A 23,219-nucleotide genomic window follows, 5' to 3' on the forward strand; every position below is an offset into this window, starting at 1 on the left:
TTTTAAAAGCAGTGTTGGGTTAGTGGTGGGATAGGACCTGAACAGAAACTGTTTACTTTTCCTGAGCACATTCACTGTTAACATTTGAGCAGACTTAGACTAAGGAAAAACAGAGCATAATAACTGAAATCTGAAGAAAGCCAGAATTGTTCAAAGAAATTGTCTTTTATACGTATTTAATAAATATTATCCTTCTAAATTTCATGTGTTTACCTTTTATTTTCACTGACAACGAATGCAGTAATCAGTAAAACACTAAGAATGTGGGGTTTGTGTGTTCTCTAAGCAAGAAAAGAATCAAAGACCTCAAAAGTTCACTGTGGATAAGTTACCCAATAATTTGTAGCCAAATGTGAATCCCAGTGACTGGAGTAAGTACATGAGCTTTATAGTCTTATTTAGCAAATAGCCCTTGAGCACTGTGTGTAAATATACTGAAACTGGAGAACAGAAAGGAAATTGGTGGCTGTAAGTCTCCATTATCTTCTGACAGAGCTACATTGACTCTTTGCCTTGTTCGTGATATCTGTATAACTTTAGGCAAATTTCTAGAAAATAATAATAATGATGCTTGTCAACTTGCAAGATTGTTATGAAGGACATGGTCTGAATTCAGTGTTCCTGTCTGTGTTCCTAGCTGTCTGGACTGGAATTTTATGGTAGCGTTGCGGAAGATTGAGAAGGCTGGTTGGTCTCAAATGAAGATGCTGGGCTTGATCCAGTAGGCAGTGTGTAGAGGCAGAATTTATTGGACCCTAAGAGGGATGCTAAGTCACACTGTAGGAATTGTAAACACCAGGATAAACTAGGGAGTCAGAGAAACTACTTAGGGAGTTTGGCAGTAACCTTGGCAAGCTGAGCCGAAAGCCTGTATGAGAGGTTTTGGGGTTGAGTATGGGGACGTGTTTGTGCTGTGGAATTCTTGGTCATTAGTATATTTAGGTTTGAATGATATATTTTTTAAATGCTACTCCTTGTGCCCTTATGTGCTTATGTTATAGCTAACACTGACTTCATTGAATACTCACACAATTCCAAGCAGTGTGCTAATTTTTCACTTATAGGCTTTTTTTGAGAAATATAAATTGTATTACATTTTATGAAATATGGGTACTATAGTCTGTATTTTTACACAAGGAATTGATACATTATCATTTTCCTATTGTCACTTGGTGATAAAAGTTTTGAACTTGTATATGACTGACTACAGATTGCTCAATCTTTAAGAGTTGCCCAAGAGTTGAAGATTCAATGTTAGTCTGCTTTATTAAATACTGATTTTATTAAAAACAGTGTTACTGAGATTTGAAATTGGGTGGTTGGAGGGGAACCTGTTATAATTTTTACGAAGTTCTCTATTGTTATAGGTACTCATGTCATGGAAGGTTCCGGAAGAATGGTAGTTACAGCTGTAGGTGTGAATTCTCAAACTGGAATTATCTTTACCTTACTGGGAGCTGGAGGTGAAGAAGAAGAAAAGAAAGATGAGAAGAAAAAAGAAAAGAAAAGTAGGTCTGGCCGTTTGCTGTAAGAATTGGTGTTTGGAGATAACAGCGACTGGGAATCTTAAAAACTGGTACAGAGATAGGTTGCTTTCATGAGACTGTGATGTGAAAATGGCTGTGAAATGTTAATTACCTGATACACTTTCAAATAACAGAATTAAAGGAGAGGGGATTTCTTGTAATGGTCCATCAGCCCCGTCTACCACAGGAAGAGAAGGGTCAGCATATGCTTTTAGTGCTTCAGTTTGGGCAGTCTCCTGTCTGGTCATTTGGTCATCTAAATGAATTCGGCTCTCCCTTCCTGACTGGCTTTTTCTTCTCCCTCTCACTGCTAGTTTTTCTCTTCAGCCAGTTGCCTCTTGCTCTTGCTTGTTTTTTTTTTTTTTGGTTTTTCGAGACAGGGTTTCTCTGTGTAGCTTTGCGCCTTTCCTGGAACTCACTTGGTAGTCCAGGCTGGCCTCGAACTCACAGAGATCCGCCTGGCTCTGCCTCCCGAGTGCTGGGATTAAAGGCGTGCGCCACCACCGCCCGGCTGCTTGTTTTTTTTTAATCTTCAGATGTTCGTCTTGCTTGTGTTCCATTCTGTACGTACATGGTGGGATGTTTGGACGCTGACTGGGGCTGCCCTTGGACACTTCGTGCTTGTCTCGTCAGACTGACCCCATCATTCGATGTCAAGATCTCCCATTTTGACTCTCGCTGCTACCTACCACCCCCCCCCCCCCCCCGCCACACACACACACACCATGAGCTCCATCAGCAGACTTTGATAGCGTATCATTTATCCACAGAGATCTTAGAGCACACTGGTGCACACAGAGGGACATCTCAGACTGGAAGTTCAGGGTGTGCCACTTTAGATGCCCGCCTGCACCGTCCATTTCGCACAGAGGGACCTTTCAGGACTCTTTCCCCGTTGCCTTGGCAGTGGTTAACCATCTGGATTTATTTCATCTTCTTTAGGATGTAAGCCTGTATTTTGCTTTCTCACCTGAGTCCTGTAAGATCCTTCTAAAATAAATGTCTGACTAAAATTTTGGCTTGCTGTGCTGTATCATTGTTTTTAATCTGTTGCTTTTTTGGGAGTTTGTTGTTGGGGTTTATGATTCTGGGCATAGAACCCAGAGTCAGCCCCACAGTTGAGGAGGTGCATGGTTGCTTGGACTGTTTTTAAGGCAGGGTCTCGCATTCTGCCTCGGGCTAGTCTTGAATTCAGTGGATAGCCCAGGTTGGCTTGAACTTGAGGTAGTCATCCTCCTTGAAAGTATTGGTATCATAGGTGTGAACCATGACACCTGGCTCGCATCAGAGCTTCTGATAGTTTCGTGGGTTGTTCGTTCTTTTTGCATTATCTTTTCATACGAAGTTCTTATGTCAAGCAAAATGTATTTGAAAATTTCTTTAGGTTGAGATTGTAGCTCAGTGTTGGAGAACGTAATGGCATGCTCAGTCTCTGTTTATTTCCTAACACTAGGGGTGGGGGCGGGTCAAAAGTTGTGGCTGAAGTTGAGGGTGGCTAGCCCCATGTTCTAGACTTTTCCACTTCAGTATCCCAGGCAGCCCTTGACAAGCCACATAGGCCTCTTGAAACCTGGTAGCGGCGCTTACTGAATGCTTTGCACACTCCCATCCTCACCTCCCTTCATTCTTACTGTCAGGAAATGAACCACATGGAGGTTGTGTAACTGATCGGCTAGCGAGTGTCTGATCAAACTCTGTGCTCTTCTCTGTCCTCAGACATCATTGAATCCTATGGGGAAAAAAAAGATGTGTGCTAATGACTGCTCTTACTGACCTCCAGTAACTTCTCTAATAAGCACTGTCCGCCAAGGTCTTCCCCAACTGTTTGGAATAGCCCTAGGAATTAACATCAGAATCATCGTTTGGCTGTTTTTACTTTGCGCTTTTCACCTCCTTCCCCCTACCTCTTCTCCTAGTCTCTTGACTACTCTGTCCTAAGCAGACACAGCCCGGGCTCATCTGTCTCCGGGCCCGGTCCGTTGCCTTGCCTGCCTACACTGTGGTTTTCTGGTCTCCCAACCCGGGCTCACTGAAAATAGCTAGGTGTTCTCTTACTATCTCTTCATCATCCGTCCCCGGCTCCTCTTCTTCCCCGACATACTCGTTCCAGGTTTCCCAGCTTGAAGATGCTCTTCTTGATAGTGAAGTTGGAAAGAAATAGGCTGGTTTGCTTGTTCCAGACAGTAGGTCTGTCTCCGCCCCCCCCCCCCCCTTATTGCTTCACGTGTACGATCTCTCTGTGGTCTGTGAATCTAAGCTAATTTAGGGGTTACTTTGACTGTCAATCATCCTGGCTTGTTAATACTCTGGCTTTACTAACTCGCCTCCCTGCTCTCACATCCTCTTATTCTCACTCCCACTGAGGCTCTCCTGTATGCCTGTTTTCTTTTTATAGCATCTCCCCCCTCCCCCACCATCCTCTCCTGTTCTGCTTTCTCAGGGTCAGGTCTGTATTTAGCTTGTCAATCTCTTGTACCATATTCGGGCTTATTATAACTTATAAAAGAGTAAAGCCTTATGTAGAAATACTGTATGCATGCCCTAAATTATTTTGGAGTATTCTCCCATGGTGAGATGTAGGAAGTGATTGACGCGACTTCAACAAGCTGGTGTTTTCTGTTTGTATACCTACACACCATTGTGTAACAATTCTCTTATAGAAATGTGAACTGCCCCTGCATAATTTAGCATGGCCGTATCCATTTCTTTTGGAAAGCTTTCATTCCCATTTTGTTCCTACAGATAAGAAACAAGATGGAGCTATCGAGAATCGCAACAAAGGTAAATTGAGGAAGATAAAAAGTACGGTTAGCTTGTTTTCATTATCTCCAAAAATAGATCTGCTGTGTACTATATTTATCCAAAATTAGGGTGCATGTGGCGGGGAACATCAACAGGGTTCACTTGGATCACCCTCTCTTGCCATTGCTGTGGTCATGCTGTCTACAGTCTGAAGAGGCTGTGAATTATGATTTGTGCTGCTGAGCTGAGGTAGCTTTCCACACAAGTGTTTCAAGTGCTCTGTAACATACCTGAAATGTTATTACCTAGTTGGTAGACAGTGCCTAAGAATCTGTAGGGTCGAAATTACATTTAAAAGTCTATAAACGGGCCGGGCGGTGGTGGCGCACGCCTTTAATCCCAGCACTCGGGAGGCAGAGCCAGGCGGATCTCTGTGAGTTCGAGGCCAGCCTGGTCTCCAAAGCGAGTTCCAGGAAAGGCGCAAAGCTACACAGAGAAACCCTGTCTCGAAAAACCAAAAAAAAAAAAAAAAAAAAAAAGTCTATAAACGTATGCACATTCTATATGTGGAATCACAGGTGATGCTCTGCATTTGATCATAAATTACATGAGAGGGATCTGTATAGTCTTTGGATAGAACCTAAGCCCTAACATTGCATGAAAAGAGATTTAGTGTTCTTAGTTCTTAATTGGAGGACTGTGTGTGCCTCATTCCTGTCACTGAACAGGACATTCTTCAGTCTGGAACAGTATCACAGTCTTATGTCACTGTTGTCTTATTCCCTCTGTGCAGCTACCCCCAGTGCACACACACACACACACACACACACACACACACTCACACACACACGCACGCACGCACACACGCACGCACGCATGGCGCTGAATGTTTATCGGTCAGCCTTTTTCCTGTAACAAACTGATTTTGTTTTTTAAAAAAAAAAAAAGTTTTCGAGGTGTGACTCATACCTTTACAATGCAGTGAGATCGTGTTTTTCTCTGAACTTAGCAAAAGCCCAGGACGGCGCAGCCATGGAGATGCAGCCCTTAAAGAGCGAAGAAGGGGCGGACGGCGACGAAAAGGACAAGAAGAAAGCAAATCTGCCCAAAAAAGAAAAGTCCGTTCTGCAGGGGAAACTGACAAAACTGGCTGTTCAGATTGGCAAAGCGGGTATGACTCGGAAGAAAGCGGGGTGCTGGTTTTGAAGTACCTCTGTACTCTAAAGGTGTCTTTTGACACAGCGAGGGCTGGGCATTGTTACTCAGCAAGTGTAAAGGATGTTAGAAGAATATTTTTCTACTTTGTATGGGGCCTTTTGAATGACCATGGACACTCCTAACATGACTGCAGCGTACGGGCCCTTGCTCCTCCTGTCAGTGAGATAACCAGTGGTCAAGTTAAAATTAGTGCCTGCATTTGCGTAATTTACAAGCCCTTGTAAATCGGCTCTAAATGTTTAGGGTCAGTAGTGAGAAAGGACTGTCAGGGAAGTTACTTAGTACAAATTATTGAACTGTAACAGGTTCTTGGCACGCATTTTGCTCGGCCTTTTATTGGCTGGCTGTGAAAAAAATACATCTTTGTAAACGTAATTTTGCTCCCCTGAAAACACGCGTAATCGTGAAGCTGAGATACTAAAATGCGGCTTTTGCTAGAAAGTGCCTCTGAAACCTAGGGCTGCTCCTCAGGGGGGCCTAAAAAAGGAGAGCCTGTGGCGTTCCCACCTTTTGACACATCTCTGTGTATAAACAGCATGCATTATGAGAGTCATGCAGCCATCATCATTGGACGTCCAGTAGGATCGTAGGTGAAGCAGCCTGTGTTCTGTACTAAATAAGTTTATTGCTAATAGCAAATACATATGTATACTAATCACTCAAACATAGTGTTGACCCATACCGCTGGGAAGGGTAAACCTGAGGTAGTAAGAGCATTTAGTGACTCTTGGGTAAGGGTATTAGACCCAGATATTTAGACTTGCTTTATCTTTTAATATTCGTTTTTAAGAGGTTAAGTAACACATATCATAGAAAGGTAGATGTTTTGTAATTTGTAGTTAAAGTTTATTTTTCTGAGTTAATGTGTCAGTGAAGATAGACAAAAACATAAATTAGGAAATGATCTAGGTGGTATACTTTTATGTGTATATTTTTAAACATACCGTTAATTTAATTTTGAGACTCTCTAAGTTGACCAGTCTTCCCAGCATGACCATGGCAAGCCCCAGCCCGCACTGACTTGTGGGTTGCTTGTCTTTGCCTCTTACTTTGGGCCTTCGAAGACAAAACACAGTTATTAAAGAATCACAAAAGTTCCTCTCAGTTCTCTGGAGTCAGGGGGATACCTGGAAGCAAAACTTAAATCTGACAGGGGTCAGATGTGATGAATGAAGTGCAAACTGGAAATAACAGCTTCTCAGAAAGACTAAAACAGACGTAACTCAGCGAGTTAGAGACTAGCCGTACAGTGGCTAATACGGAGCTGGCAGTGGGTTGTGTTTATGTATTGAAACGGTTGCCCTTTTTCTGTCTTTCAAGGTCTACTGATGTCTGCCATCACAGTTATCATCCTAGTATTATATTTTGTGATTGATACCTTCTGGGTCCAGAAGAGACCGTGGCTTGCTGAGTGCACCCCGATCTACATACAGTACTTTGTGAAGTTCTTCATTATTGGAGTCACGGTTCTGGTGGTCGCAGTGCCCGAAGGTCTTCCGCTGGCGGTCACCATCTCATTGGCCTACTCAGTCAAGGTTCGTGGGAAGAGTTAGTAGACACGTTTAAAGCCTTGGCTGGCATAGAAAAGTGCACACCGGTGCATCCTTTTCTGGTCTGGAAAGTGGAGGGTTTCCGTCCCCTTAAAAATGCAAGCAGTGATTCCACTATTTCTGTGCACAGCGACCTCACTTCATGGAGAGCCGCAGCCTTGCGAGGTCTTATCACCCCCTCTCCCCCATCTGTAAACTTGAGGCCAGGGTATGCGCTGTTTAGTATAGGGCACAGGAGCCAGGACATTTTCCTCGGGCCCAGTTCCTGAGGCCACATGTTTCTGCTTTTCTCTTCCTACACCGTAGTCTTCCCACTTGTGGGCAGGGTTATAGTTCCAGAAACAACTCAGATAGATACATGTGTCAAGCCCTCTGCCTCCCTTCCTGTGGCCCTCAAAGGTCCCGCTCATGCTGGCCCTTGCTCACCTACCTGTCGGTGCTCATGTGCCTCGTTCTCTCTCTCTGCCCCAGCCTACCCTGCTGCTTTCTAAGCAGTCCATCTAGGGCTTTTCTTTCCTAATAGTTGTGCAGGTTACCCTTGACAGAAGAATGCTGCTCTTGTAACTCGTGAAGTTAATTGGTTAGTAACATTTCTGATGGGGAGGAATCTAACCAATCAGCTTCTGGGCTTACATTTTTCCTTCAGTCTTCCCAATGGTTTGCAAATGGCCAGGCAGGAGAATGTCTCTTGCTTGCTGTTCAAGTTTTTTTTTTTTTTTTTGGTTTTTCGAAACAGGGTTCCTCTGTGTAGCTTTGCGCCTTTCCTGGAACTCACTTGGTAGCCCAGGCTGGCCTCAAACTCACAGAGATCCGCCTGGCTCTGCGTCCCAAGTGCTGGGGTTAAAGGCGTGCGCCACCACCGCCCGGCTGTTCAAGTGTTTTTAAACTTACCGTGTTTGCACATTTGTGTGTCCCACGGTATGTGTGTGGAAGTCAGAGGACAGTTGACAGGAGTGGAGTCTTTCCTTCGTGTCTGTGGTCCTCAGAGATCCAACTCGGGTCACTGGGCTCGGGACAAGCAGCTTTCACCCGCTCAGCCACCTGCCAGCCCCTCCGCTCTGTTTTCTCTTCAGGCATTTAACGCAGCTTTTATAATTTAAAAGTTACAGTAAGGTGTTCACGGAACACAGTTTCACCATCTATTTGTCCGTTTCTGTGTGCTCTAAAGTAATTGGAATCAGTACTGATTTTAGACAAACCACCCGTTTTGGAAAAATTGTCGTTAGTTCGTTTTGCAGAGTCATTAATGATGTTAGTTTTTCAGTTGATTGGAAAGATACAGATAAGTTGGTTTGTGTTCCTTGAATAGAAGAGTGAGATCATTTTGCCCAAGGTCCTTTAAGCCTGTGTTAAATGTCTGCTTGGGCCCTAGTAATCACCTTCTGTTCTTTCACTGTGTGTGGTCTTTACATTCCCTGTCCATGCTTCCTAAAATTGAACCTGTTTCCTTCACTGCAAATTTCATTCTCTTAGTTTCTGATATTCAGATCATAAGTAATTTCAGAAGTACACATTTCTCTTTTCTATGTTTATTCAAAAACTTTTTTTTTTAAATATTCTCCTGTGATTTAGGATTTAGTTATGGGTGGGGGGGACTTTGAAAATGAATTCATGTAATTTCTCTCTCTCTCTCTCTCTCTCTCTCTCTGTGTGTGTGTGTGTGTGTGTGTGTGTGTGTGTGTGTGTGTGTGTGTGTGTAAGAGAGAGAAAGAGAGAGATTTTAACTTAATTGTCTTTCAACTATTGTGAAAACTCTTGGCATCTTTGAAACTATCCTCTTTGGTTACAAATGAAAGTAGTGACATCCACTTTGATCCTAAGGATGAAAATGTCTAGCATTTGGATTGGATGCATGTGACTCAGTCATGTCTTTGAATGTTAACTCAGCCTTTAAAAGGGGAGGAAACAACCCCCACCACAGATTTTTCTCTTTGTCTTAATAAAGCTATGTTTTTGTTGGGAATTGCTAAGGGGTCTTCTAATTTCATACTTTTTTTTTTACTTGTATTTTTTTTTATTAAGAGATTTTCTATTCATCTTACATATCAACCACAGATTCCCCTGTCCTCCCTCCTCCCACCCCCAGCCTTTATTTCGTACTAAATGAGACTTAGTCCTTTATCTTGCATTACCATAATTACCACTGTACCTGGGCTGTTGTAAGACATTTCACTAAGCATATCCCACGCATGTAGTATGTAAAAATATAGACGCTGAGATCTCTGTTAGATTATGTAATGCATCAGTAACATGGCTGAAACCATTCAATGCTAGTAGTATTGGCTTATTTGAATGGGCCAAATATTTTAAAGTCCTTCCAGTGTTAGGCTGACACTTTTTAAGCTGTGTTTTCATTAATTGACTTTACCGTTGTAACGTAATGAGATGACTGGCTGTCTTTCTGTGTAGTTCAACTGTTTGAGATTGTCGGTTTGGTTCTTTTTTGTCGCCGTAGAAAATGATGAAGGATAATAATTTAGTGAGGCATCTGGATGCTTGTGAGACCATGGGGAATGCTACAGCGATCTGTTCAGATAAAACGGGAACACTGACAATGAACAGAATGACAGTTGTTCAAGCTTACATAAATGAACAGCATTACAAAAAGATTCCTGAACCAGAAGCTATTCCTCCGAATATTCTGTCCTATCTAGTAACAGGAATTTCTGTGAATTGTGCTTATACATCAAAAATACTGGTAAGATTCCTTTAATTTACATGCATGAAGGTGACTGTTTATAATAGGATTACTCTAAGAGCTATTTACTTGTTTATTATTATTGCTGGGTTTGTGTGCATGGTATTTCTGTGGGCACAAATGCCATGGAGCCCCTCTGGAGGTCAGAGGATAACTTTGTGGAAGTGGTCCCTCTTTCTCAGTTTACTTGTGCTCCAGGAATCAAACTCAGGCCTCTAGGTGTATATGAGTACCATAACCCCAAAGCCATCTTCTAGCCCACACTTGTACTTTTCTTTTTTTTTTTAATCTTTAATTACTGGTATGCAGAAACTATGAAGTCTTACAGTCAGAACGCCAGGCTACGTTCTCACCTTTACTATCGTTTGCCGTGGTGGGTATAGAATACGGGGCCTCGTGTCTGTGAAGTCAGTGTCCCACCACCGTGCCACTCCCAGCCAACGGATTCATCCTACTGAAAGATTGTGACTCGGTTGATTGTGTAACAGACCTGCCTGCCTGGCTGTCTCATGGTCGAACATCCAGTGTCAATTTAAAGCAATCCTGGAATCTGCTATCAGTAGCATACTGTGCTTGTTCGGATGTTTTTTTCACTACTTCTTACCCATAAAGCTGTCTTTAGACCCTTTAAAAGCTCACAAAGGAACCATGAATTCTGTGAGAACTTCATTAAGGGATTCTCAACTTTGCAAGCTTGAAAATTTTATTTAAACAGAAAGTATAACCCGTGTGTTTGACTTCTTATTGTCTAGTGGTTTGTTAAATCGTTGGGCAAAAGTTACATTGCAAGTTGGTGAATGAAAAACGTGGGTGGGTGGATGAGAGTTAGGAGATTCTGGTTCTGGACCTAGTCTTGCCGTTTACTAGCAGAAAGTCTTGAGTTTTTATTTTCTATAATTATAAATAAGGACTTTATTTTGAATTACTTAATATGTAAATATTCAGTGAAAATGGGAAAAGGAATTGAAGTCGTATTGTGTATGGGAAGTTAAGTAGATGATAGGTGCATCTTATGTCATTTAATTATAAGCTCATAAGTACTCCTCTTTATAGCTACTGAAGCCACCACCATAGTAGTTGGAAAGCTTGACTTCTAGACGTTCACTTGACCAGCAAGTATCTGGACTGAGATGGAATCCATGTCACCCTTCCCCAAACTCTTTTCTGCCTTTCCTATGTCCTTCTTTGAAATTCTCATATTAGAAGACAGTTTCTACGTTATTTTATTTCAGAAACTATATCCTGTTTTACATTAAGTTGAATTTTTAATAGGGAAGCAAGATAATGCTAGCTTCTGACCCTTATTCTTTTACAGCCACCAGAGAAAGAGGGTGGATTACCTCGTCATGTGGGTAATAAAACAGAATGTGCCTTGTTGGGATTTCTCTTGGATTTAAAACGGGATTATCAAGATGTTAGAAATGAAATACCAGAAGAAGCATTGTACAAAGTCTACACCTTCAATTCTGTTAGGAAGTCCATGAGTACAGTCCTGAAAAATTCAGATGGAAGTTACCGCATCTTCAGCAAGGGTGCATCTGAGATCATGCTGAAAAAGTAAGCATGGGGTGCTTGGAGGAACAAGCCGACTGTTGGATATGGAATACCTCTGTGTATTGTTAACGTCCTTTGTGAACATCGTGCATCTGATAGCATCACAGAGCTTTGGAGCATACTTCTGGTATCCAGAGAATTGCCCACTGGGTTCTGCCTCTCACACTCTAGCTTCTAATTTCTCAGCATTTTGCTCTAGGGAAAATAAGCCTCTTACATTTAGTGTGGTAGTTTAAGTAAGGTAAACTTCAGTGTTTCAGTTTTTTAATAGATGTTGATTCCATTACTTTTATACAATCTTAAAAAAATCCCCTTTTATTTTTTTGTTTGTTTGGGTTTTGGATTCATTCATTCATTCATTCATTCATTCATTTAAGTTTTTTGGGACAGGGTTTCTCTTTGTAGCCCTGGCTGTCATGGAACTCACTCTGTAGACCAGGCTAGCCTCGAACTCAACGACTCTCCTGCCTCTGCCTCCTGTGTGCTGGGATTAAAGGCGTGTGCCACTGCCACTCAGTGAAAAATCCCCATTTGTATCAAAGGGAAGTTTATATTTATGCTGCTGCACTGTCTTTTAAGTATAACCTCTTTTATATATTTTATATATAATCTTTGTTTCTTTGTCCTTTTATAGTTCCATAGTTTCAAAGTTAACATTCCATGTAGAAATCCATGTAGAAACATATAATTCCCCATTTATGTTATTACAGCTATTAAAATTACTTTGATTTCTTTTATTCTAATAGAGAAATAGAGAAGTATCAGAAAAACATCAGAGCAATTTTGGAAATTTGGAGTTCCTTTAAAACATTTTAAATGTTTCTACTGTTAAATTGCTTGTGTATGGTTTATAATTTAATCTTATTTTAATGAGCACCTGACACATTATAGTCTTAATAGCCTTAAGAGACTAAGTACATTTTTAAAAGCAGCTTTTGGTAAATTGATAAAGTTATCTTACTGTCTTGTCTTAGTTTTTGTTTTGAGAAAGAATCTCATGTATCTCAGGCTGTACCCCTCCTGCTCCCCCCTCCCAAGTGCTGGGATCACAGGCATTTGTCCCCATTCCTGGTTATGCAGTACTGGGGAATCTGACCTAGGCCTCCTTGAACTGGCACTCCTCATCCAGACACAAGCTTTTAGCGGAGATGTAGCATTTAAAACGGGTTTGGGGATGAGTTAGTGAGGGCTTGAAGGTGACAGGATACAGTTGTACTGGAAAACATCTTGTATAGTTAAGCAGGAAGTGAGAAGGTTTTGTGAGACCTAGATTGCAAACGACTTTCTCACATCCATAGCATACTTAGTTCTGTGATTTCAGTGTGACAGGTTAGAAATCTGTTGTGTCCCTGGCATGCTTGGTAACGGATAAATGGCAAAGGAGGGTTTTGTTTTGTTTTTTTTTTTAAATCAAAATCAGTCAGGCATTGACTCTGTCCTTGCAACTAATTAGCTTTGAAATCTGAGGCAGAATTTTTTTCTCCTTACTTTCCATTCTCCATTTGAAAAGGGAGTGGCAACCAGCAGCAAAGCCAAGCCTGTAAATTTCTCCCGTGGAGGTTGATGGGGTAGTAAGCGAACAGTAACTCACAGTGATGTTTATACTCTGATTAAAGACTTGAGTGTTAGACTGGGCAGGTAAGAGTGAATAAACCAGGTAATACCATTAAAGCATTTTTCATCGAAGTTCTGTGACTGTCAGCTAGACATGGGGGTGGGGTGTATGCGTATAAATGCGTATCCTAGCATTTGAAAGTCATGGGGATTAGAAATTAGACACCAGCCTGGGCTACATAGTGAAACCTCCTTTAAAAGACAGAAACAAGAAAGCTGTGACTTGAGACAGGAACTGATTCCAGGCTGAAAGGAGTCTGGTGCCAGGGATGGATGGAACAGCTGTGGCTGTTCCACAGTAGCTCTGGCTGGGAAGTGAGAGCCCCGAGGAGGAAGTAGCACAGAATCCAAAGGAATGAACACATGACCCCTGAGAGAAGAGGAATGTGGGGCTGAGGAGATGGACAGTACTCTGGGGATGAAGAGGCAAGTGTGGTCATGTGGATGGCACCCGCAGAGGTAGGGAGCAGGCAGCCTTCAGTGCTGTGCGCTGAGGTTCAAAGGTCGGGCAGAACGCTTCAGCACTGACGGAGAGCCTTAGAACGCCGTCGAACAGAAAGGGTGGCTCTGACAGACACCTCCGTGGAAACACACAGAAGGGCATCACCAAGAGAGGAGTATAGAAGATGTGACTTGACTGTGTACTAGGGGGAATCTTGGGGCTAGTCTCACTAAAAATTAAACTATTTTGATGTAATCTTTCCCTACTAGAATGCCTACTTCGATATTTTAACAAAAAGATTCTCTTTTTTTTTTTTCCCCCCCTTTTGTGGTTAAAACCATGTAGGTAATAAAATAACCTCCACAGGTAAGGGGTTGATTTGAACTTACGCTGTCCATTTAAAAGGAGAAAATACTTTGTGTGACGACTTGGGAATCTTTGTGGAAATGTTTTTAAAAAATAGCATTTCCAAAAAAAGGAAAATCTAGAGGCTCTCTGTGGTAACTAGTTAAGAACCATAGACAAGAACCATCCAGATGAGAACTGTTTAGTCGGGGGCGAGTCAACAAGTCTACAAAATGCACAGTTTGAGATTCCCTCACCTCCAGCTCTCAGGCCCCACGATATCCTTTGCCTCGCAGTTCACTTCGATGGCGTCAGCTCTTACTTTTGTTAATTATGGGTGTTTGGATTCATTGTTTCCTTTTAGGTGTTTCAAAATCTTGAGTGCGAACGGAGAGGCAAAAGTATTCAGACCCAGGGACCGTGATGATATTGTGAAAACGGTGATTGAACCGATGGCATCGGAAGGCCTGAGAACCATCTGTCTGGCGTTCAGAGATTTCCCAGCGGGAGAGCCAGAGCCAGAGTGGGACAACGAGAATGATGTCGTCACCGGCCTGACTTGCATTGCTGTTGTGGGGATTGAAGATCCTGTGAGGCCTGAGGTGGTGAAATCTCCTGTTCTGCATGTGTAGAATCTTGTGCTATAGTGGATCTAGGCATTAACCATAACCAGTCTTCCAGTACAGCTCCTGATGTTCGTGATTTTTTTTACTCTCTGTGAACCAAAAAAGAGTGGAATAATAATGGCACAGTAGTAAAATAGCATTTGATACTCTTGCTGCTATTCAGTGAGACAACTTCCCTGGTATCCTGTGTGGTTATGGCACCACAACCTAGCACAGAACCTTAACTGTGCCTTTTTCAATTGACGTTTAACTTAATATTGAATGTCATTAAGTGGTTAGCTTTCGTCCTGCAGACCAGGACTCTGTCCAGCAGAGCTTTCAGGGAAGACAGAAATGTCTCCGTTTCTCTCAATACAAAAGCCACTGGCTGTGTATCTCTATCATGTTCTTGAGGTGGGATTAATACAACTGGAGAACCGAATTGTTAACTTGACTTATATTTAAACATCTCCCATATCTGCTAGCAGAGAACATTAGACTTTGCCTTTTAAATGAACTGAAATTTTTGTTTCCTTGCTGGCTTTTGATTTTGAAGTGTATCCCAGACCCTGTTCTAGGTACTAGAGACAGAAAGAATTTAGAAATCTGGTCCCCGGCTTCAAAGAAGTCAATATCTTGGGTGACAGTGGACACAGTACTTAATGTTAGTCTGTTGCCAGTTGTATACAGAGCATGTTGTATAATTGGAGACCCGGGGGTATCAGCCCAATCTAAAGCAGTAGCATCTTTTTTATTAAGTTTTTTCCTGAGCAGTTCACATACAACTTCATGTAGTGCTTACCTGGTGGTTGTAATATTAATTACTCTGATTTGACAGGAAAACACTGAGATGTATGGGGAACTTAGACATGGTGTGTTCAGATCCTAGCTCTGACTCTAAAACAGAAGTTAAAAAGATTATCAGACTGTATTCCTCACTGTAGGGTTCAAATAAGACTTCTTGAAGGTTGATTACTTGTCTTGAGTCCCAGGGGGATAATGAACTAAAGAAGGTAGGACAGGCAGCTTTGGGAACACAGTGAGTACATCTAAGCCAAGAAGGCACAAAGCAAAAAAAATCCTTTTGTTCAGTGATTATACTGAGTAATTTATTCAGCCCTTAATACTGGGCAACTGAGAACAGGAAATACTGACTTTAGTGAGCAAAACAGTCAGAGAACGTACATGCTGGAAGAAAATACCCCCACCTAAGTACAGGGATGGATGCCTGGACAGCGTGCCAGTGGGAAGGGGAGAAAGGCTTTGTGAGGGATAGTGATGATCCCTGCGCTCATAACCTGTGTCGTCGAAATGGGAAAGGGGGCAGCTATGGTGACGCAAATGGGAATGTGACATGACGTGGACTCTCGTAAGAGCGAAAGGGTTGTAAAGGAGCTGCGTAATAAAATGAGATAATTGAGGAAGACTATATAAAGAATTTGAGCTGAAATGAAATATGGTGGCATACTACGAGCCAGGCATATAAATAGCCGCAAGAAGAACATTCCAGACTATATTAGTCAGGGCTCTCTAGAGGAACAGAACTTACAGAATGAGTCTATATGTCTATAGAAAGGACATTTATTAGACTGGCTTACATACAGAGTGTGGTCCCAGCTAGTCCAACAGTGGCCGTCTACCAGTGGGAGAATTCAGGAGTTGTTCAGTCCATGAGACTGGATATCTCAGCTGGTGTTCATGTACACCAGAATCCTGAAGAAGTAGGCTCTCATGCCAGTGAAGGAAGGAACTGGCCAGTGAGAGTGGGGAGAGCAAGCAGGCGAAAGGAGCAGGCTTCCTAGTTCTGTGTCCTTTGGGTGGGCTGGCAGCGGACGGTGTGGCCCAGATTAAAGGTGGGTCTTCCCACCTGAAGATCCAGATTGAAAGTGGGTCTCAGGGGCTGGAGAGATGGCTCAGAGGTTAAGAGCACCAACTGCTCTTTCAGAGGTCCTGAGTTCAATTCCCAGCACCCACATGATAGCTCACAACCATCTGTAATGAGATCTGGCGCCCTCTTCTGTATACATAATAAATAAATCTTTAAAAAAAAAAAAAAGTGGATCTCTCCACTTTGGTTTAATTAAGAAACTATCCCTCACCATGACCTAACCACTTGGGCTTTAGTTAATTCAAATGTAGTCAGATTGATAACCAAGAACAGCCATTACACAGGCAGACAGCGAAACGTACAGGGGACGGCAGGCGTGAAAACCGCACTGAGCCCTGTACAGAGGAAGATGGATAGGAAGCCAGTGTGGTGCTGAGTGTAAAGAAGCCGGAGATGAGATTATCCACGGCCTAACTAAACTGTGAGGCCTCTGAGTTCTACAGTTTCAATGCTGTAGCAGTGTGTGTGTGCTAAAACACCATTTTGAAGACTGGAAAGAGAGAAAGGGAAGCAGAACACCCAGTGGAATTTTTGTACCAGTCTCCATCAGTACTTGGACCACAGTTCTGACAGGGAATGTGAAAGATGACTTCAGGGGTAGGCTAATGGGGATGAATGCATAGGTTAGGTTTGAGCGTGCTGGTGTTTTGACCCTGGTGAAGTGTATGAGACAGCCTGTGTGTGTGTCAAGTAGGCTTTTGGACCTAGAAGCCAACAAAAGAGTCTAGGCTAGAGAAATTACGAGGCAAAAAGAGATATCCTGGGGAAGATGTATAGCCAGAGAAACCTTGTGTGGTCTAGTGGTGCGTCTTTTGCTTCCTGATAGTTAGGCTGATGTCATCCCAGACAATCATAGAGCAGTTTCACCACCTGAGACAGAAGCTCCATAGTCACTGGTACCCATTCCCTCTTTCCGCATCCTGCATCCTGTGGTGCCAGGCACTTGCCTGATGTCTGTGTCTACATTTACCTACCTAGAACTTTTAAAAAAAAACCCAAAAACTATTATTCTTAGCTCATTATAATTAAATATTGACTGGCCTACATCTCATCATTCCCCCTACTTTTTAAACTCCCAAGTCGTGGTGACCAACTGTGCCGTTCCTAAATACTTCCCCCACATAGTTTTAAACCAATCCCAGCCTCTCCACGCTGTCCTCCCTGTCTAAGCGATCTCAGATAAGTTTCCAGTCAGAGATTTTGCTTAGCTGTTTGACCTAAAGTGTGTCTTGAGCTTGTATGAGATATCAGGGGGTACATGATATTTAAACAACTGGCCAGTATTTCATAAATCAGTTCTTGATTAAAAAATCAATAACCTAAGCATCACTAGGACCTCCTATGGCACCCAGTAAACATTAGCTCCAGGGAGTGTAGAGAAGGCTCCCCTCCAGTGGTATAGATAACTAAGAGTTGACAGGGAGGCAAAAACAATATAAACCTTTAAACTTAGATACATATTTAAGTTGTTCCTAATTGTTTATGTGTTCTAGGACTATCAGATACCCTGCTCTTTGTACCACCCTTGAAAAGCATCCCTGTGTTAACTGTTTCTTCAGAAACATTAAATTCAGAAGCACAATAAATACTCAGCTCTGATTATTTACCAGATACTTAAATATGTAAATAAGTGAAAGAAATTGCTAAATTAGAGATAAAGTAAAGGTCCTGCCTTGAGAAACAGACTTGCAGAGGACGTGAAGAAACAAATATCCGTAATATGTTGGAGTAGCCAATAATAGAGATATTTAATAATAAGATGAAGGCCCAAGTTTATCTGGGTAGCTAATTCAGTGGAGCTCCAGAGAAGTTATATTTAAACTGGACTTGGAGTGGTCATAGGCAGGCAGCTCTCGGGACTAATTTAGTACTCCTTCTGCATGTATGTATGCGACATGTGGAACGTAGAGAGATCACACACAGGAGAGTTTCTCCTTTCTCTTGAAATCGTAAATTGCGTTGGCATAGGCTGTCTTCATCCTCCCATAAAAACCAAACCCGGTGAGAGCTGAGTAACACTTTGATTAAGCGTTTTTGTTTTGCTTTTTTTCCCCTTGGGTGTGTCTCTTATCAGCATATTTCCCTCATTGCTGCCGTCTGCATGGCCCCCGAAGTCATCTGAATTTGCAGCCTCGGCTCTAGGAGGGTCTGTACGGGTTCTCTGGCCAGAGGAACAGGAAAGGCTTTTCTGAGCAAACCACAGTAGCAGAAACACACACGGCCACGTCAGTCCATATGTAGTAGAGAAAAGTTTCAGTAAATTTCGAGAACTCTCCTGAGGCCATCTGTTTCTCTTAGTACGGAGAGCTCTGAGCTCTGTGTGTAACAGCTGAGGAGTCACAGCGTATTTTTAACACGTGTTGCCCTGTGAAAAAGAATTCTCCCGTACAGTGCATCAGACATTCTAAAGAAGAAGCAACAGAGAGAGATGAGGGCAGCAGTTAAAAGCTGTTGCAATAAGCCCCGGGGCTAGAACTGACTCAGGAGAAGCTTGAGACAGAATCTGTCACGACTCGTTGGGCCTTAATGGAAGCGTAGGGAGGAAATGGGAGAGGAATTAGAGTTGACTCCCAGGTTAGTTTAGAAAGCATACCGTACCAAATTGTGATGCCCACTTTGTAGACGGAGCCTTGAATACAGACAGCTCTCCGAGTGTGAAGGAAGGGTGCGGGTTTAAAGTCCTTAGCTCATAAATGGTTTGGAGGTAGACAGAAGATGGCCTGGGATACTGCTGACTTTCGACCCCCCTAACGCTGCCACCCTTTAATACAGTTGGGACCCCTAACCATAGAGTTATAACCATAAAGCTACTTCATAACTTTAACTCTGCTGCTATTATGAACTGTAATGCGAATATCTAAGAGGCAGGGTATCTGATATCGACCCTCAGGTGGAGAATCACTGGATTAGGAGAAAAGGGAAATCGAAGGGAGCCGTCTGTAAGTAAGCGTTTTACTCCGGTTTCCCCTGGGCAGGAAACCTGAATCGTTGACAACTAACTAGCACATAAGAATTGCCTGATGGTTTTCAGAGGAAACGAGGCTTTCAATAACATTGGGAAGTTTGTATCTGCCGTAAGGGTGGCAGCTAAAAATGGCCGGTGGTACTAGAAAAGAAGACATCATTGGCAGCGATAGAGATAAAGTTGTCACTTGTGGGCTTGGGAGGTCATACTTGTTCAGTGAGATGTTATTCTTTGGAAATAATTTTCTGTCCTATGAATTTTTCTTTCCTGTGTAAATCAGGTACCAGAGGCAATAAAGAAGTGCCAGAGAGCTGGAATTACTGTGCGCATGGTCACTGGTGATAATATTAATACTGCTCGTGCTATTGCTACCAAATGTGGTATTTTACACCCAGGGGAAGATTTCCTTTGCTTAGAAGGTAAAGATTTTAACCGAAGAATACGAAATGAGAAAGGAGAGGTAAGAATTTTTTTAAGTTTTAAATTGATATGCTTAGTGTATTAGTAATTTCTTCAGCCAATACATATTGAATATACATTCTCTGTTAGGCGCTATACATCAGTAATGCTGTTCAGAAGCAAACCATCTAGGAGATAGGAACATCTAGTCTAGGAGATAGGAACAGTGGTTCTGAAAGGGCTTATGTGTTGCAAGAATGCTTTACGAAAGGAGTTAGGCATGTCTAGACCACTTTCATAAATAGTGTACTACCTACTACCAGAGTAACAAGGTGGGCTGGAAGAGCTGATGTGGAGAGGATGTCAGGAGACCCTCCATCCTCAGAGTTCTCATGCTAAGGAAGTGCATTTTCATAGGCAGTGAGGGATTTTTCAAGATTTGACCTTAAGGTGTAGAGAGCAGTGGTTTTAAAACCTGTACATGAATCAGAGCCACCAAGACAGCTTGTTAAAACACAGATTGACATGCCCCACTCAAGAGTATTTATTGTTTGACCTGAGGCCCTGCCCAAGAATGCAATTCTAGACGTTCCAAGGAGTTTCTAGTACTCTTTGGACCATAATAAAGAACCACTGGTAAACATAGCAGCTAGCTAACTTGGAATTATAAGACTAGTTTGGGCACATTTTAACTTGGATAAAACTTTGCAGATTGAACAAGAGAGGATAGACAAGATTTGGCCAAAGCTTCGAGTCCTCGCAAGATCCTCTCCCACCGACAAACATACACTGGTTAAAGGTAAGTCAGTTGTTCTCTGTCTCACCGTTTCTTAAGACAGAAGTGCGCATTCTGCTTCCTTAAGTTAAAACAAACCCTGAATCTTAAATGGAGTCACAGAGAGCAGTTTTCTAGTAAAATGGATATTTCCTTCTGATATCTTTGGACAGTTACGTTCATCTTGCATGATTACTACTTCAATAGAACCTTAGTTTCTAGAATTGATCTTCGCGCCATGGCTAAGTAGTTTATACTTTTATGTTTGCTTAAGTGTATTTTTTGACTTTGAGTCTATGAAACGGACTAATCAGGATAGTCTACGGAATCACCTTATTCATTCAAAGCGTTTTTATAGCACAAATGTTTCCTTCTGTTTAAGGTATAATTGATAGCACTGTCTCCGAGCAACGTCAGGTTGTGGCTGTAACTGGTGATGGTACAAATGACGGCCCTGCACTAAAGAAAGCAGACGTTGGATTTGCAATGGTAGGAACCTGCTTACTCACGTATCTATGTACAGTTGGCTAGCTGGGTTGTCTGCTTATCTGTTGCCAAAATTACTGCTGATTTTAAACAGTGTTTCTCAAAACTAGTTTAAGAGAAAAAGGATAAGCCAGAGTGAGTTGATCTGTCTATTTTATATGCTCGCTCTATTAGATACTTTGAAGTCTGGCTAGAAGATGATTTCTTTGGCCAACTGTTAACAATATACATTTGCTTTGTGCTCTGCGAAACATTGAAACATGTGTCAACTCACCTGACTCTTTAGAACCACCTTCGTAAACAAGCGGATCACAATGGTGACCTCACGGCTTTTAAAGGATACTTGAGTGTCATCATTTTATAAGAGACATGCAGTCTCCTGTGTGTAAAAATGTGTTTCATTATGGCATCCTCACACGTGCATACAGCGTGCTTTGCTCATATTCACACATAGCCATTGCCCTCTTACTCACCCCCCTCCCTCTTGCTGGCCCTTCACCCTCCACGGTTTGCCCTTCTTCTTTGATGCCTTACACAGTCTGTCAGGCTAGAGTCTACATACCAGAGAGTTGCTTTAAAGGGGGCGGGGGTGGGGTGCTTGTTCCTCGACTAAAGTATTTTCTTTACTCTTTGTCTTATTTTTAGAAAATAATAGTCCATGATCCTAATTGTCAAATCCAAAACGTAACCAGAAAATTACTGGATATCTGAATGTTTTTGTTTAATATACATACAGCCTAGTCTTTATTTTTTGCTCTGGACTGGAAAGTTTTACATTGGACTATAAAAATCTCTTCTGAAGAGCTACTTGTTCCGCATGATGTGACGGTCCATGGCCATTGTAGAAATATTAATTTTTTAAAGGGGTGCTAAATTTGCCTCCTTCTCCTAAAGTGTAAGAGACATTGAATTCTGAAAAAAAGCCTGGCACTAAGGGTTCCAGGTATGAAGATGTTTCTGTGCACTAGTGTGTACGTGCATAATTGTCCTCAGTACTTTGCTAAAATAGAGATTTAAAGGAAGACTCATAGTAGGATTTAATTAAGAGAGATGGTAAGAGGAAATATATGAGTAGATTTCCCCTCAAGCAAAAGCAAAGTTTCCAAAGAGACGCACCCTACCCCTATCTAGACGCGGTATTGACGTGAGATGTTGAAATCTGGGGAAGAATTCCAGAAGTGGGCCAAGGGATGCTTCAGATTCTGCCTTGTGCTTTAAGCAAGCAGCATCGTTCCTTTCCGGAATGTCACGGCCACCAGTTGTTGTACCACAGCACTTACCAGAGTCTCACTGCTGCTATGACCCTGATAGCTAACCAGGATGGCAAAACTAGATCCGTAGAACAAATGATTTTTGTCCTCAAAACTTGGGCATAAGACGGACATTGTGAGTTTTTAGATACTTGTTAGCAAAACTTAACCCGTAAAAACAAAAAAGAAATGCAGCACACAGGCTGTATGGGTAGTGGGTTTTGCACAACTTGAAATTAAATTTAAAAAATTAAATTGACTTTAAAAGTAAAGGGAAGGAATAAGTGCTTGGGTGGCTTGGTCTTGTAACCGTTTTTTGCTAAAACTTGACTTCTGGTAGAGTATGAATCCGTTTAGGTCCGTGTGTTTTTGTGTCACACTGGAGGACTCACTAAAAACTCTTGTCTGTTTTGATCCAAAGTTTTCCCAACCATAGTTGTCTGTGGAATTAAGTTTTCTTTGAATACCAATTAACCGTTTATAACTATCAAATTGGTAAGGATTTGAACAAAGACGTGAAGAGATTTGCATTTACAACCTATAAAAATGACTGGAATTGAGAGAGTAAAGCTAAGAGGGAGACCTAGAGACTGAAAATTTAGATCATAGTTGCTTCTAACGGAATGCTTGGAGTCAAGCTCCATTTCGGCTTTTCCTGCTGAGCCGTCCAGTGTCTGTAACAGCTTTCAAGTTTGGTGTCAAATGCTCCTACCACATGCCATCTCTTTCACCTTATTTTTTGACTCCCAAAAGGAAACGACTATTTTAGCTATTTTTCCCCCCCATACGTATAAACCATATGACTCCTGTGCTTTGTCACCATACAAAGCATTGACTACTGGCTTTTCCAGGAAGATGAGGATTCAACACTGAACACAGGCACAGTACCACATTCTCTCCATGGACATTCATGCTCCCCCTGTCCTGCCATTAGTACTACGTCATCATTTGGGTTAGATCAGTCTTCTTGCTTGTAACAGTGCCATTCCATCCCAGGCCTCATGATCCCCTACAATTATGTTTCCTTTTTTTGTACAACTTTTCGTATTCCCTACAAATTATTTTTTTGTTGATGTTCACTTAATTTTTTCCATAATTTTTAACATACTTGGCACACACTCATTCCCAGAGTCTCTTTGCAGTGACTCAGAGACAGTTAGTG

At 42.1% G+C, this 23,219-nt stretch overlaps 1 protein-coding gene across 6 annotated transcripts in view; it reads left to right on the forward strand.

Annotated features, from left to right (window-relative positions):
• Positions 1–23,219, forward strand: part of Atp2b1 (ATPase plasma membrane Ca2+ transporting 1) — a 111,859-nt gene that overhangs the window by 76,568 nt on the left and 12,072 nt on the right. For all 6 annotated transcript variants that reach the window (XM_052753195.1, XM_052753199.1, XM_052753200.1 and 3 more), the window contains exons 6-15: positions 1,368–1,508; positions 4,269–4,307; positions 5,278–5,439; positions 6,807–7,021; positions 9,492–9,734; positions 11,050–11,291; positions 14,054–14,291; positions 19,428–19,607; positions 20,258–20,345; positions 20,704–20,810. In XM_052753195.1, coding sequence (XP_052609155.1) covers positions 1,368–1,508; positions 4,269–4,307; positions 5,278–5,439; positions 6,807–7,021; positions 9,492–9,734; positions 11,050–11,291; positions 14,054–14,291; positions 19,428–19,607; positions 20,258–20,345; positions 20,704–20,810 — 1,655 coding nt within the window. The remainder of the gene's footprint in view (positions 1–1,367; positions 1,509–4,268; positions 4,308–5,277; positions 5,440–6,806; positions 7,022–9,491; positions 9,735–11,049; positions 11,292–14,053; positions 14,292–19,427; positions 19,608–20,257; positions 20,346–20,703; positions 20,811–23,219) is intronic.

The sequence above is a fragment of the Peromyscus californicus genome, unplaced genomic scaffold (assembly GCF_007827085.1).
Source record: "Peromyscus californicus insignis strain IS unplaced genomic scaffold, ASM782708v3 Scaffold_24__1_contigs__length_46423439, whole genome shotgun sequence".
NCBI lineage: Eukaryota > Metazoa > Chordata > Mammalia > Rodentia > Cricetidae > Peromyscus > Peromyscus californicus.